The following is a 16,123-nucleotide window of genomic DNA, read 5'->3' on the forward strand; positions in this document are numbered from 1 at the left end:
GGTTACTTGAGAAAGGGGTTCCTGAGATACAGCCCCCCAGTTAAACAGCAAAATCACCAGTTCTTTTCTGCACACACCTGAAGCTCAAAAAGAGGCTCTGAACTTCCCCAAACTGATCTCAGTCACTTGACGTTTATCTCTGCAAGTGCACGGCCCCCACTGCCCCTCTGGGGGAGATGTATTCAAAAGATTATTAATCTTAGACACTGGATGCCTAGAATGGCACATGCCAAACTGCTGAGCCAAAGAGATTGAAATGAGAATCAAGATCTAGGGCTCTTGTGAAGCAAGAGGGTATTTATGTGGGTCAAGGTGACAGCAGGTTGCCATTCACCCTGAATTGGTCCCGTGCCCTGTGGGTTTGATCCCTGTTATTGGCTAATGTTCCTGTCATTCTGCACTGTTGCTTTTTGGATTTTTTTGCCCTGAGATCAAAATTTCCAGCTGAAGGGCCGTATTTGAAAGTGTTCTAAAAGCCACATGAATGCTCTGAATTTGCGTAAGAGGTGTGGTCAAGGGAATCAGCATGGATTAAACAGACAGCTGATGAAAGACAGTAAAGGAAAATGTAATTGTGTCTCCTGAACAATGGAACTGAGTGTGAACAATAGAAGCTGGGTTATTCCATCAACTTCCTTAATGCAGCGTTAAGATTTCCCAGTGCTGCTTCCTGCCCTTCCCGAACGTGGAGAGCGGCTGCACTTAGGCCTCTGAAATCCATGAAATACAGTTAAGGCAAACACCCTCACAACCTTAACTCTGCCCTCTTTCAGCCATGCCCCAGCACACCAGGAACACACACAGGTCCTTACAGATGCTACAGAGCGCTGGGCGCAGAGCACATGAGCACTAGGGGGCCAGGCCCATCACCTTCCCTTTGCCAAAGCAAAACTCGGGTTTAGAGTCATAGATTCCCAGGCCAGAAAGGACTTTTGCAATAATCTAGTCTGATCTCCCGTGTAACACGGGCCAGAGAACTGCCCCAAATAATCCCTGATGGAACCAGAACAGATCTTTTAGAAAACCAGCCAGTCTTGAGATAAAAATTACCAGAGATGGAGAATCCACCGTGGCCCGTGGTGAGCTGCTCCAATGGTTAATTCCCCTCATGGTTAAACCTGACACCTTCTTTCCCAACTCAATGGGTGTAAATTCCGCTTCCAGCCATTGGATCTTGTTCGACGTTTGTCTGCTGCTTCAGTCAGGCCCAGCGGCCGGGAGGGGCCAGACTCCACCTCTGAACCGACTGCACACAACCCACCTAGACCAGCGTGGTGGTCCCAGCCCTTCACCACTTCCCCTGAGGTGTCCCCTGGAGACATTGCAGCACTCATCCCTCACTACACCTTGGAGATTGAGTCATGCAGGGCCCCAGAGTGCTGACAATCCCCATGGCAAGAAAACCCCTGTGCCCCGCTGCTGATACAACGGACACAACTCGGTGCTGAAATGAGGCAGGCTCCATAACTCCAGGCACGAGGGCCCCTCTCCTCACATCACAGTGACACTTGTGCCAAGCTGCTCCAGCGGCCCCCCAACCCCCACTCACCAGAGTAGCACATGGCGCTGGCTGAACCGTGCCTCTCGATGGCCTAGCAGGGCTCAGGGCGGGTGGGTGTTGGTCCAGGGCTCTTGGCTGTGACTGATGCTGATGCCCTGGTGTCCCCTGTACCTCCCTCTACTCTGTGAAGGTCGGCCAGGCCTTCTTCAGCGCTGCTGCCCAACGGGAGCTCCAGCAGATCGCCTCTAAGCCCAGCAACGAACACGTCTTCCGGGTGGACAATTTCGACGCCCTCCAGGGCATCCAGAGCCAACTGCAGGAGAAGATCTTCGCCATCGAAGGTACCAGAGCCGGGGGAGGGGACGCAGTGGCCCCGGGGCTCTAGAAATGGGTTTTCAAGGCTGAGATGGGACGGGGAGCAGCTGGGAATCCAGAGCTCAAATAGGCCCCAAATAGTCTCTCTTTCCCCATCCAACATCTATCTCCTGATCTATCTCCATATATCCCCCAAATGCCTTTCTCATCCGGGGGCCACCGGGCAGGGGACTGGCTGGCTCCAGGGGTTGAGGAATGGGATACGGGGCCTTCTCTTTAGGGGGCGCTGGATCCAATCCAGCCTCGAGGTAGGGAGAAGGGCTGGCTCAGGGAATGGGACACGGGGCCTTTACTGTCTATGAGGGTCTCTCCTATATCTGTCTGTCTGTCTCTGCCCCCAGGTACCCAGTCCCATAGCAGCAGCTCCTTCCAGCTGGAGATGTCTCAGGAAGGATTCAGCTCCCTGCTGTCCCCTGTGAGTGATGCCTGGCCCCAGGGCGTCTCCCACGGTGCCGTGCGCTGGGGCCCTGACAGCGCTTTCAAGCTAAGAAGGAGCTGGTTGGCCTAGTGCTTGCAGGGGAGACAACCCTTTACTAGCAGTGCGGGGGCACCCTCCCCTCCCACTCAGGGTGGGCACTAGGGGACCCTATGCTGCAGCTGGGACCAGTAGGGGCCCAATAAGGGGTGCTCACTCCCCTGGCTGTTAGCACTGACCCCAGTGTCCCAGCACGATGCTAGGGGGCGCTGTGCTGCAGGTTCTGGCCTTGTCTAGTAAATACATTCTGCACTGTGGGTTTCCTGTAATCAGTCCCCTTTGCCGTGCGTGTCGGTTTAGGACGGGTCTGTGCTGGGAGCGGTGGGAGCCTATGACTGGTCCGGTGGGATATACCTGTACGGGAGCAGCGGGGAGCCGAGCTTCATCAATGTATCCAGAACCTCCACTGACATGAATGATGCTTACCTAGGTAAGAACAAACCTACAGAGCTTCCCTTACCTATTTAAACAGCCCCCGTGCCCCACCCCACAGGTGGCTGCATCTCAGTCCAAGATGAGTGTCCCAGTATAAACAGCACCTGTGCCGCATCCCAGAGGTGGCTGCATCTCAATTCTGGGAAAATTCTATGCAGCACTGTTGTATGGCTGTTTCCCATCTCACCTCCCCACGTCCCTCTCTTCCTTTGAGGTTATTCGTCTCAGGTCATCACAGCCAATGGGCAGAGCAGCTATGTGGTCGGGGCCCCTCGCTACCAACATGCCGGCAAAGTCGTCCTGTTCAGCCGAGATACCAAGGGTGGGGAATGGACACCTGGATCAGAGCTGTTAGGAGAGCAGGTATGGGGAGCATTACTGGTAATATGGAGTGTGGGTGATTTTGACATCATGTAATATTTGTGTTTGGCTTCACCTTCAGGAACGATTCAATCAGAGAGCCTCAGGCAGGGGATAAACTGGCTGGTTTAGAGAATTGCACCGCAGCTGACATTCAGCATCTCTCCCACATCCCACTGTTGTTACCTTCACTTAGGGTCTAGACAGAACTCATGAGACGGATATGGATGGAGGCCCAGACCCACCAAGGGACATAGATGTTGTGATGCTGCAGGGAGGCACCTACCCCTTCCAGCGATCCATGAAGCAGGGAAAGATAGGCGCTCTTCCACCTAGCTCACATGTCAGGCCTCATCCAGTCGGCATGCTGAGAGCCAACAAGATCTTCACAAATCAGTCAAAGGAGATGAGGGAGGGCCTCCCTTATAGCAAATTCATGGCCATGAAAAATGCATCTTGGACCATGAAATCTGGTCTACCCTGTGAAATCTGGTCTTTTGTGTATTTTTACCCTATACTATAAAAGTATCCTAATCTGTAGGGTAAAAGTATACAAATGTAAACAACATTTCCCCAACTGGCATTCCCTACCCAAAGAGGGTCCCAGTATTGCCACCCTTAATTCTGTGCTGCTGCTGGTGGGAGCGCTGCCTTCAGAGCTGGGCACCCGGCCAACAGCCACCGCTCTCCGGCCACCCAGCTGTGAAGGCAGCGCAGAAGTAGGGTGGCAATACTGTGACCTCCCACAATAGCCTTGCGACCCCCTTTTGGGTCGAGAGCCCCAGTTTGAGAAATGCTGAATCTTAAGGGCTTTGCTTGTTTATATTTGGTCGTTTTAATACATATTCATATTTTGTTACAACACTGTGAAATTTAAGATTTAAATATCGGAAACTGTGAAATTAAATATTTTTAAAATGCTGTGACCGCGAAATGTACAAAACTGGACTGTGAATTTGGTAGGGCCCTACTTATAGCCTGGGGCTTAGAGTCCTCACCTAGGTCACAGGCGACCACTGGTTCCAGCCCTTGCTTTGCTTGATGAGGAAGAAGATTTTAACCAGGTCTCTGCCACCTCTCAGGGAGTGCTCTGACCCCTGGGCTGTAGGGTGGTTCTGATTTGTACATGTTCTGCGGCCCAACTGATATTTAATTAGTCAATTAAAGTGGAACAACTTTAACAGGCGAGACTCAGGGAGCCCACATCAGAATATCCCACAGCTCAGGGGTTAGGGCTTTGACATGAGAACTAGCAACCCCCTGTTCAACTCCTTCTCCTCTGACCACACGTACCAGATGGTGCCCTGCAGGTGGAGTGCCTGTCTTCCCCCAGTTGGTGGATCATGCCGGGGTGTGATGGGAAATGGGCAACTGGCTGCTTAGAGTAAGACAGCCGTGCACATGCCCTGCCCTTGAGGCAGCATCATAAGTAGCTTCTACTGCAAAAATGTAGGCACCAATTCAGGTTAGGCACCTATAGGGGTCAGCGGCAGCCAGGCAGAGGTTTTGTGGATCACAGTGGCACCTAAGTCTGCGGGTCAGGCACATAAGTACCTTTGTGGATTTGAGCCAGAGAGACTCGAGCAAGGAAAAAAACATTGCTAGCGATATTAACAGTGTCTGAAAAGTATCACACTACACTAACAAAGTGAATTTCTCCAAGATCTAACTGCCTATAAATTCCAGCTGAACAGAACTTATAACAGCAAAAAGAACGAGGTTTTTACTTTGTGTAATGACCCATCTACTCCCAGTCTTTATTCACGCCTAATTTAATGGTGTCCAGTTTGCAAATTAATTCCAATTTTGCAGTTTCTCATTGGAGTCTGTTTTTGAAGTGTTTTTGTTGAATAATTGTGACTTTTGGGTCTGTAACTGAGTGACCAGGGAGGTTGAAGTGTTCTCCCACTGGTTTTTGAATGTTATAATTCTTGACGTCTGATTTGTGTCCATTTATTCTTTTGCGTAGAGACTGTCTGGTTTGGCCAGTGTACATGGCAGAGGGGCATTGCTGGCACATGATGGCACATATCACATTGGTAGATGTGCAGGTGAACAAGCCTCTGATGGTATGGCTGATGTGATTAGGTCTTATGATGGTGTCAAACAGAGACAAATACCTACAAGATCTCTATCAAGTCTTCTTAAAACTACAATACCCACCTGCTGAAGTGAAGAAACAGATTGACAGAGCCAGAAGAATACCCAGAAGTCACCTCCTACAAGACAGGCCCAACAAAGAAAATAACAGAACGCCACTAGCCGCCACCTTCAGCCCCCAACTGAAACCTCTCCAGTGCATCATCAAGGACCTACAACCTATCCTGAAAGATGATCCCTCACTCTCACAGATCTTGGGAGACAGGCCAGTCCTCGCTTACAGACAGCACCCCAACCTGAAGCAAATACTCACCAGCAACCACACACCACACAATAAAAACACTAATCCAGGAACCTGTCCTTGCAACAAACCCTGTTGACAACTCTGTCCACATATTTATTCAAGGGACACCATCATAGGAGCTAACCACATCAACCACACTGTCAGGGGCTCGTTCACCTGCACATCTACCAACGTGATATATGCCATCATGTGCCAGCAATGCCCCTCTGCCATGTACATTGGCCAAACTGGACAGTCTCTACGCAAAAGCATAAATGGACACAAATCAGACATCAAGAATTATAACATTCAAAAACCAGTTGGAGAACACTTCAACCTCCCTGGTCACTCAGTTACAGACCTAAAAGTCACAATTATTCAACAAAAAAACTTCAAAACCAGACTCCAATGAGAAACTGCAAAATTGGAATTAATTTGCAAACTGGACACCATTAAATTAGGTGTGAATAAAAACTGGGAGTGGATGGGTCATTACACGAAGTAAAAACTATTTCCCCATGCTAATTTTTCCCCTATGTTCCTCACACCTTCTTGTCAACTTTTTGAAATGGGCCATCCTGATTATCACTACAAAACTTTTTTTCTCCTTCTGATAATAGCCCACCTTAATTGATTACTCTCATTATAGTTGGTATGGCAACACCCATTTTTTCATGTTCTCTGTGTATATATATCTTCCTACTGTATTTTCCACTGCATGCATCCGATGAAGTGGGTTTTAGCCCACAAAAGCTTATGCCCAAATAAATTTGTTAGTGTCTAAGGTGCCACAAGTACTCCTCCTTGTTTTTGCTGATACAGACTAACACGGCTACCACTCTGAGAACTTACAATTGTGGCTCAGTCAGTGAATAAACTTTACTCGTGCTAGCACAACCTCTAAAAAGAATTGCACCACAACTAGCATTCAGCATCTCTCCAAGATCTAACTGCCTATATATTCAGGAACACTTCCAGCGATAGCGCCACCGGCTGTGCAGCGGGAGGGTGACTCTAAGGATGGAATGAGTATTGGGACTGAATCCTTATCCCCAGCGGGTGAGAAGGGTCCCAGTGGGAGAAGAAGGAGGAAGTGACTAAACTGAGGGGGTGGCTTCTCTGCCTCTCCAGATTGGCTCGTATTTCGGGGGAACACTGTGCGCTGTGGACCTCGACAGAGATGGGAACACGGACCTGGTTCTAGTTGGAGCCCCCACGTACTATACACCTCTGAATGGAGGGCGGGTCTATATCTGCCTGATTGACTGGCCGGTAAGAAAGAGGATGGAGTCAGAGGGAAGATGGATGGCCTGGGGGGTTTTCTTTGCCTGGACTGCCATGGGGTTGTGATGCTGGGACAATTAGCATGGTAGTAGCAGGTGTGGTGCTCCAGGGAGCAGGGTGGGGGGATCAATAGGGGACGCTCTTCCCTGCCAGTCAGTGCTGGCCCCAATGCCCCAGAGTGGCAACAAGGGGCACTGTGCTGCAGAGAGAGGGAAAGGGGGTCACTAGGGGGCACTCTCTGCTGATAGTCAGTGCTGATCCTTTTCCCATGTGTCTCTTTGAATGGGGCCTGCAGAAGATGACACTGAACTACACCGAGACACTGCAAGGACAGATGGGGCAGGCGTTCGGGCGCTTCGGGGCCAGCATGTCCGAAATCGGGGACATCAGTGGGGACGGACTGATGGATGTGGCCATTGGGGCCCCAATGGAGAGCAACAATCATGGGGCCTTGTACATCTTCCATGGGGGAAAGGGAGGCCTCAGTCCCCAGTACAGACAGGTGAGCCCAGCTCCTTCGGGGAGGGGTCAATGCAAAGCTCTGAAGAGACATCACGGGGCCTCACGGGCCCCTAGTACCTATTAGCCTGTAGCTGCCGCTTTCCCATTTCTTATCCTCTGGTGTCCCCTAGTGCCCATTATACAGTACAGCCGCCCCTTCCCCATCCCTCACCCTCTGCTGCCCCCTAGTGCCCATTATACAGTACAGCCGCCCCTTCCCCATCCCTCACCCTCCGCTGCCCCCTAGTGCCCATTATACAGTACAGCCGCCCCTTCCCCATCCCTCACCCTCCGCTGCCCCCTAGTGCCCATTATACAGTACAGCCGCCCCTTCCCCATCCCTCACCCTCCGCTGCCCCCTAGTGCCCATTATACAGTACAGCCGCCCCTTCCCCATCCCTCACCCTCTGCTGCCCCCTAGTGCCCATTATACAGTAAAGCCGCCCCTTTCCCATCCTTCACACTCCACTGCCCCCTAGTGCCCATTATACAGTACAGCCGCCTCCTTCCCATCCCTCATCCTCCGCTGCCCCCTAGTGCCCATTATACAGTACAGCCGCCCCTTCCCCATCCCTTACTGCTCTCTCTACCCCACAGCGCATCGAGGGGTCGCTGTTTCCCAGCAGGCTGCACTACTTTGGCCGGGCCGTCAGTGGCGGGACAGATCTGACGGGGGACGGACTGCCGGACATCGCGGTGGGGGCACAAGGGCAGGTCCTGTTGTTAAGGTGAGTTACTCTGTCGTTGCACTGCTGCACATGGCAATCACAGACAGTACCAGTACATGGGCGGGCGGGTGTGTGTGTGTGTCACTGCTGCCCCCTGCTGGAGAATGGAACAATGACCGCTCTGCTGCTCCCTTCTCTGCCCCCCAGCATCTCCTCCAGCAGAGCTGTGTGTCCATAACCCATCTCCCTGGAGTGCTGTGAGCATATCCAGGCTGGGTGGGAGGCTCGGAGGGGGTCTAGCCCCATTGCAGGGAGCAGCTGGGTGATGGTTCTGTTCCTCCCATGGCAGGTCCCAGCCAGTGCTCAGAGTCGGGGTCTCCATTAGCTTCCAGCCCCCCACGATCCCCACCTCGGCCTTCAACTGCCAGGAGCAGGAGCAACTCAACACAGAGGCCAGCAGGGCAGAGGTCTGCTTCACCGTCACTAAGAGCACCATGGACAGCCTAGGTGAAACCAAACCCACCCCCCGCTCCCCTCCCCACCAAGCCAGTCAGTCCCCTGCCCTGGGGTTGGGTTGGAACCAGCGCCCTCTGGGGGGAAGGTCCCATGTCTCATTCCCCACCCTGCTGAGCCAGCCAGTCCCTCTGCCCTATGGCAGGATTGGAGCTGGTGCCCCCTTAGAGGAGAAAGGTCCCATGTTCCATATCCCATTAATGATCCTGCTCTCACGTCTCTGACCCTCATTTCTCCTCTGTGGTAGGCAATGGGATCTCCAGCACCATCCATTACAGCCTGTCCCTGGACTCCGGGCGGACGAAGATCCGAGCCGCCTTTGACTCCACTGGCCCCGTCCTGAGCAGGGAGCTGCAACTCGGCATTGAGAAGAAATGTGAGACGTATCAGATAAAGTTACCTGTGAGTGTGGGGGGTTCCCAGCTCCTTCCCCTCCCGCTGTGTCTGCCTCTCCAACCATGCCCCTTGCTCCCAAATCACCCGGAGAACAAACCACTCTATGTATCCCACCTTTGCTCATGGGTCCCTACGTGTCTCTCTGTCTCCCCAGCTCTGCCCTGAGGACACACTGACCCCCATCACCCTGCGGCTCAACTACACCCTGACGGGGGAGCCCATCGCTGCTGCCGGCCGCCTCAGACCCATCCTGAGTGAGGACTCCGCGCTGGTGTCTGCAGGTTCGGTAAGGCCTCCGGAGCCAGGCAATGGTGACTGTCTGCAGAGGTTTTAGTGTGTGTGCTTTTGGTTACAGTGCCTGTGCAGACTGTATCAATGCTTGGTGCTAATGAGTGAGGTTGTGGTGTGGGTGAGTGTTTGAGGTTTTAGAGGTTGTGTTGTTGGTGACATTGTTGATTCAGACTGTGGTGATCTTGGTGAGGTTGTCGGCTGAGGTTGTAGTGATTGTGTTGGTAACATTGGTTAAATTAGACTGTAGAGGTTGTGATGGCAGTGTGAGGTGAGGTTATAGTGGTTTTGTTGTTTTTGACATTGCTGGGTTCAGACTATACTGATCTTGGTGACTGTGTGAGGCAGGGTTGTAGTGGCTGTGTTGTTGATGCTGATGTTGGTACAGAATATATTTGTGGTGGAGGGGAGATTGTAATGGTGTTGGTGAGTGTTGATTGAGGATGTTATGGCTGTGTTGTAAGTTACACTGTTGGGACTGTACTGGTAGGTGGTTGCAGTTTAGACTGTAATGTTGGTGGAAGTGTAGTCTTAGGTAGAGTGGGTGAGTTGTTGTGACAGTGTTGGTTCAGACTGTATTGATACTGATTGTGGTTGTGGTTGAAACTATAGAGGTGTTGCTGACAACAATGGTTGTGATTGCAACGTCTGCATTGTTGGTATCAGTGTTGTTTCAGGCTACTTTTTTAGTGGTGGTTGATGAGATTGTAACAGTGTTGGTTACAGTGTTGGCTAAGACGGTAGTGGTTATGATGCTGGTAACAGTGTTGGTTAACACTTTATTGGCTGTTGTGGTGATGACAGAGTTGGTCGTGTGGTTCAGTGTTGGCAGAGGTTGGTGCAGCTACATTGCTGGTGACACTGTCAAATCAGTATTGGGTCTGGTGGTGGTTGAGGCTGAGAATGCAGTGGTGCCAAGGACAGTGTTGGGGGTGGTTATTGCGGGTGTGTTCATGGTGACGGTGTTAGTTCAGACTGTACAGGTAGTGGGGGTGACAATTGAGATTGTAGGGTGAGTGATAATGTTGACTGAGTTTTGCTCCAATTCCCTCTCACCCATCCTGCTCCCTGATTTCTCCCCCCTCCCCCCCGGATCTCTCCCTAGCTCCCGTTTGAGAAGGACTGCGGCAGTGACAAAGTCTGCACTGATGAACTACAAATTTCCTTCAATTTCTCAGGGTAAGTCACCCCCGCTGCCTCCTCCCCCACACTCCATGGTGGGGCCCGTTTACTCCATGAGGCCTCATATCATGCCATATTTTCATATGGCTTCTGAATGCGCACCATTATAGGAAGCTCACAGAGCTGTCAGGGCACTGCTCTGAGGAAGCTCACCCCTTTCTCTCCCCCTTAGCTTGAGCACCCTGGTGGTGGGGGTCACCCCCGAACTCACCACCACCGTCTCCATCCAGAACCGTGGGGAGAATTCCTACAGCACCAGGGTGCAGTTCTTCTACCCGGCTGCGCTGTCCTACCGCCGGGTCCTGCTGCTCCAGGTACCACCCAGTCCCCCCAGGAACTGCAGACATGGGGGGCAGGACACAGGGGATGGATGTGAGAGATCAGCTGGTGTAGAAAGCAGGTAGAGGCTCAGTAGGGGGCCTTGTACTCTAGCAGGCAGGCAGGAGGGTCGGCAGGGGGCGCTGTGCTGCAGGGAGCAGGCAGGGGGCTCTGTAGGGGGCTCAGCAGGAGGCGCTGTGCTGCAGGGAGCGAGTGGGGGGCTCGGCAGGGGGCGCTGTACTGCAGGGAGCAGGCAGGGGGCTTGGCAGGGGGCTTGGCAGGGGGCACTGTGCTGCACGGGGCAGGCAGGGGGCTCAGCAGGAGGCGCTGTGGCTCCATCTCTCACTGGCTGGTCTCCCATGGTCAGTCTAACAGGAGGGCCATGGCCGTTAAGTGTAGCTCGGCCGTGGGCTCCAAGGAGCAGACTCAGAGGAACAGCACCTGCCAGATCAACCACCCCATCTTCTGGAGCGGGGCCGAGGTAGGGACGGACCCTGGCCTGTGAATTCCCCAGGGGTGAGCCCAGCTGGGGGCAGAGAGGGGCAGTTCTCTGGTGTCAGCCCAGCCCATGACAAGAGATGTGCTGGGGAAAGCGCCCGGAGAGCCCGGCGAGTCAGTGCAAACAGAGCCCTGAGGTCACTCCGGGGCTGGGGTCAGGCCCTGCCAGGGCTGAAAACCAAGGGCCAGACTTGTGGGATTGGAAATCAGGCCTCACTGGGGGAGAAAATAACAAGTGGAGGGGCTGTTCCCTTCCCCCTTTGGGGTCCTTAAAAGAAGCGACTCAGGAGCGGGGGCGGGGGGGTGACCGTGGCTCAGTAAAAGACAAGGGAAAGGGAAGGAGCCAGCGTCATTGTCACGGCTGCCGCCGCACCCGTCCCCTCGGACCCAGCGTGACACCATTGGGCCTTCGTCATCCTGATCCTGAGAGGTGTCCTGACCCGACCGTGCCAGGGCCAGGGAGAGGGACCCACCTGCCCCTGCCCCCAATGAGATCCAGACACCACCTGGGACGGGAGACTTTGTCTCCCCACCCCCGTCCCATGGGCCCCTTCCCTTCCCCGCCGTATTTCTTCTCTTTCCGCACCCCTCTGTCTAAGGAGCGTCTGGCTGAGCCGGCCAAGCCTGTGCGTTGTGCTCGCTGCTGTGAGCCTGCACCCAGGACGGCGGCTAAATCCAGCGTCCGCGCCAGCCCGAGGCTGGTACCGCTTGCCAGCTCTCGGCGCGGCTGATCCAGGGTCTCTCCGGCGGGGGGGCTGCCAGCGAGAGGCAGCAGCCGCAGCAGAAGCTGCATTTTCTCTCTGTGCTGCTCTTTGCTCTCCCCACTTGTGCCTATGCCGGGTTGTGCCCTGGGAACCGGGGCTGGACTTTAACCACAGCGCCCAGGCTGGCTCCAGCCCCTCCACTAACCTCCTCTCCTCCCCCAGCGGCCACGTATTGCGTCCAGAGCTGCTCAGACGAGTGGGGGACGATAAAACGCTGTCTCCAGCGACAGGCACGGGGCCGGGGCTCGGGGGACAGGGGGAGAATAAAAGCCTAGTTGAACACTTTATATTGCAAAGGCCTTAGCTGATTTCTTCTGTGTCTGTAATAAAAGGATGGTGAATGGGGTGTTGTCACAGCACGAAGTCGGCTGAGGTCTCTGGATACCAAACCCCAAACTGTTAACGCTGTTGGGCAGGGACAGGGTCATGTTAACACCTTTGCTTCTCTGGGCCCATTTATTCCATCTAAGTTCATACAACAGTCCCTATGATCCCCTATGCCTGCCCCGCCCCCGCAGTCTCTGGCAGTTCCCCAGGCCCTGACTTTCACCCCCTTGTGTTTTCCAGGCCGTCTTCGTCGCCACCTTCGACGTGTTCTCTGAGGCCGACCTGGAGTACAGGCTGCAGATCACGGCCAAGGCCAGCAGGTGAGGGGGCTGTGCAGGGCCAGGGGGTGGGGTAGGGGCAGTGGGTGGGGGCCATGCACGGAGCAGGGCTGCAGTGGACTATGGTGCAGCCTCCCTGCACAGTTATCTGCCTGCATCTCCTCACATCTCTCTCCTTTGCCCTCCCCTACCCGCAGTGACAATGGCGTCCCCACCACCGAGCGCATGATTCACCGGGCGGAGCTGCCAGTCAAGTACGGCATCTTCATCATCCTCACCAGGTAGGTCAGTGTGGAGACAGAGGGGAGAGCGCCCCCTGCTGGGCCCCCTGTTCCCTGCAGCACAGCGCCTTGTTGCGCTGCATGGGGTCATAGGTGCCAGCACTGATTGCAAGGGGAGAGCGCCCCCTGCTGTGCCCTTCCCTGTCGAACAACGCCCCACCACCACTCTCCAGCTCCATCCATCACACTCCCATCTCTCTTATTCCTTCCATCCTTTCCCTTCCCCAGCCTCGAGGAGTCGACCAAGTACGTCAACTTCTCCACCGAGGAGGCAGGGACAAGTGTGCCAGTGACACATCGGTACGAGGTGAGGCCGGTGGCACAGAGTGTGAGGGGGGAGCTGGGGAAAGAGGGAGGGAGTGGAACTGGTTGAATGGGATCTAGTGCATTAAAGCACAGATGGGTGGAGGTGGGGCTGGGCAGGGAGCCAGGACTCCTGGGTTCTATCCCCAGCCCTGGCAGGGAAGTGGGGTCTGAGGGTCAGAGCGGGATCTGGGGATCAGAGCTCCTGGGTTCTCTTCCTGCAGTGCCCTATGGCGAGTCTGTTTCTTTCAGGTCAAGAACCTGCGGCAGCGAAGCGTCCCCATCTCGGTCACGTTCCAGTTCCCCGTGGAGCTGAGCGGGGTCCGGGTGTGGGACGCCTCTGAGGTTGTCCCCTCCAAGGTACCTGCCTCTCCCTGCCTTTGTGTGTGTGTGAGATGGGCCCAGTGACACCTGCTGTGCCCTACAGCGCCCCCTGCTGGGACAGGCTGCTTACAGAGGAAACACACCATATTCCCACCCCCTAAACCAGCCAGTCACCTGTCCTAGGGCCGGATTAGAGCCGGTGCCCCCTAGAGGGGAAAGGCCCCGTGTCCCTTTCCCGCCCCCGTTAACACCGTGTCTCTCTCCCTCCCCAGCCCGAGCTGGCTCAGTGCGCCAGTGAGGCTGAAACGCCCGGTTCAAAGGACTTTGTGAAGCAGATGAGCGATCGCCCCCTGCTGGTGAGTACAGGCTGGTGTGGATCCCAGCAGTCCCTTCCCCTCTGCACTAACACAGACAATTTGGTGGGGGGGCTGGGCTGGGAGAGGGACCTCTGCTATAGACAGACCCAGACCCTCATGACCATGCTGAGCCCCTGCACACCCCCTGCCTCACCTGGCAATATCCTTCCGCCCCCAGGACTGCTCCGTAGCCACCTGTAAGAAGATCCGGTGCAGAATCACCTCCCTGAAAATGCAGCAACCGCTGGAGTTCATGATCAAAGGGAACGTCAGCTTCCAGTGGGTCTCCCAGGTACGAGAGCTGCCTCTGCCTCCCAGCACCAGAGTAGGGATATCCCTGCCCCCTGTGTGAACAACTCCTATTCCCCTCCCCAGAGGCGGCTGCATCTCAGTGCGGGGGAAGGGATTGCCCCTGTGTGAACGGCCTGTAAATTGCTCCGGGTCCCCCTGGGACGATGCTCTGGGCTGGTTTGTATCATTTCCAGTCAGGGACGGTGAATTTCTCTGTTCCAGACACAGCAGCAGAAAGTGAGTCTGGTGAGCGAGGCCCGGATTGAATACGAGGAGAAGAAATACACCCAGAAGGAGGGATTCGTCCAGCGCCAGGTACCAGAGTGACTGCGCCCGGGATAGCGAGAGCATCGGCCAGTGGTTAGAGCTGGGAGCCAGGACACCTGGGTCCTGTCCCTGCTCTGTAGGGAGAGTGGGGTCCAGTGGGTTAGAAGAGGGAGGGTGGATGGTGTCAGAACTCCTGTGTTCTCTCCCTGGTTCTGGTGGGGAGTGAGACCGAGTGAATACAATGGGGGTGGCGGGGTGCTAGGACTCCTGGGTCCCCATCTCACAGCTCCTCTCCCCCAGGTGCAGACGGTGGTGGAGCGCTCTGAGGCCTATAACTATCTGCCCATCATCGTGGGCAGCAGCGTGGGGGGCCTGGTCCTGCTGGCTCTCATCACCGCAGCCCTCTACAAGGTGAGGAAGGCAGGGCTTGGACCCCTCCCCCACTGCCCATCACCCTGGGGGCGGGGCCTGTGGCTCTCCCAGCTGGTGGGGGAGGGGAGAGGGTATTTACTTTGGGGGCTCCCAGACTCCATCCCCTCACCAGGCGTGAATCCATCTACTTCTGTCCGGCTGGCTCACACCATCTCTCCCCTCTTTTTCCTTCCAGTTCGGCTTCTTCAAGCGCCAGTACAAGCAGAGGATGGAGGGTGAAATGGCCGAGCCGGCCCAGAGCGATGCCTCCGCTCCCCTCAACGCCCCCAAACAATAGCCCCGCCTACATTCCCTCCCCATGGGCTGCTTCAGATCCACACACCAACGTGACACGCTGGACTTGGAACATCCCTTCAGAGCCTCCATGCGGGGCTGGGACCAGGACTCCTGGGTTCTCTCCCAGCAGCGGGAGGAGAGTGGGGTCTAGTGCATTAGAGCAGGAGGGGCTGAGTCTCTCTCCACCTCAGTTTCCCCACTTGTAATATGGGGATAATTATCCTGCCATTTTCTATTTATACTGGGAGCTGTTTGGCGCATGGCTTGACTCTCACTGTGAAGATGGCGCTCCCAGAGTGATGGGGCTGCCTTGATCTCAGCTGGGCTCTGTGCGGCACCAGGGTCCCCACCTCAGTCAGGGCCTCGCGGTGCTACAGGGTAACGTCTAATAAAGCCAAGCTCTCGGAGTTATTCACCTGCCTTGCCTGGGCTGATCACGGAGTTTCTATGCTACGTTCCAGACAGCTAATAACCCCGCTGTTTTTGCAGTGCTGGCCGAGAGTCACTGCGGCTGCTGAAGGTGGGGGTCACGGCATTGCTCCCTTTGGGGTACACGTCTCTCTCAGGTGTCCAACTCAGGCAGACTCGCTGCAGGGAGCTCGCGGTGTGTCGCAGGGGTGCTGAAGGCTCCGTGGTTCAGTCCCAGGAGGTGGTGAAGCCAAGTGGCTCACCCCAGTGAGAGAGCGTGACCCAAGCAGGGCTGACACGCAAAGTTGCTCCTCCCAGGGACTGTTCCAGAGCCGTGTGAGAGCACCAGGCCTGTGGATCTGTGACACCACAGGTGCCAGCTTCCTCCGGGCCCCAGGAGTGCTCAACCTCCCGCTCCGCCCCAGGCCCCGCCCCCACCCGCCCCCTTCCCCCCAAGTCCCTGCCCCACCCCATGCCTGCCCCCACCCCAGCCCTTCTCCCACCCCTACCCAACCTCTTCCCCGCCTCTTCCCACTCCTGCCCCACCCCTGTCGTACACCCATCCCAGCCCTTCTCCCAAGCCCCCACCCTGCCTCTTCCTGCCCAGTTCCGCCCCCTCCCCCGAGCGTGCCCCCACCT

The 16,123-nt window shown here is 55.3% G+C and overlaps 1 protein-coding gene across 1 annotated transcript in view; it reads left to right on the plus strand.

Moving 5' to 3' along the window:
- LOC101933870 (uncharacterized) overlaps positions 1 to 16,123 on the plus strand; it is a 99,031-nt gene that overhangs the window by 51,719 nt on the left and 31,189 nt on the right. Inside the window, exons 13-30 of the mRNA XM_065591000.1 lie at positions 6,661 to 6,801; positions 7,109 to 7,315; positions 7,912 to 8,042; positions 8,332 to 8,489; positions 8,743 to 8,897; positions 9,046 to 9,177; positions 10,285 to 10,358; positions 10,534 to 10,675; positions 11,047 to 11,160; positions 12,509 to 12,588; positions 12,744 to 12,827; positions 13,056 to 13,134; positions 13,383 to 13,490; positions 13,727 to 13,810; positions 13,989 to 14,102; positions 14,324 to 14,416; positions 14,669 to 14,779; positions 14,976 to 15,062. Coding sequence (XP_065447072.1) covers positions 6,661 to 6,801; positions 7,109 to 7,315; positions 7,912 to 8,042; positions 8,332 to 8,489; positions 8,743 to 8,897; positions 9,046 to 9,177; positions 10,285 to 10,358; positions 10,534 to 10,675; positions 11,047 to 11,160; positions 12,509 to 12,588; positions 12,744 to 12,827; positions 13,056 to 13,134; positions 13,383 to 13,490; positions 13,727 to 13,810; positions 13,989 to 14,102; positions 14,324 to 14,416; positions 14,669 to 14,779; positions 14,976 to 15,062 — 2,094 coding nt within the window. The remainder of the gene's footprint in view (positions 1 to 6,660; positions 6,802 to 7,108; positions 7,316 to 7,911; positions 8,043 to 8,331; positions 8,490 to 8,742; positions 8,898 to 9,045; positions 9,178 to 10,284; positions 10,359 to 10,533; positions 10,676 to 11,046; positions 11,161 to 12,508; positions 12,589 to 12,743; positions 12,828 to 13,055; positions 13,135 to 13,382; positions 13,491 to 13,726; positions 13,811 to 13,988; positions 14,103 to 14,323; positions 14,417 to 14,668; positions 14,780 to 14,975; positions 15,063 to 16,123) is intronic.

The sequence above is a fragment of the Chrysemys picta genome, chromosome 4, assembly GCF_011386835.1.
Source record: "Chrysemys picta bellii isolate R12L10 chromosome 4, ASM1138683v2, whole genome shotgun sequence".
Classification (NCBI taxonomy): Eukaryota; Metazoa; Chordata; order Testudines; family Emydidae; genus Chrysemys; species Chrysemys picta.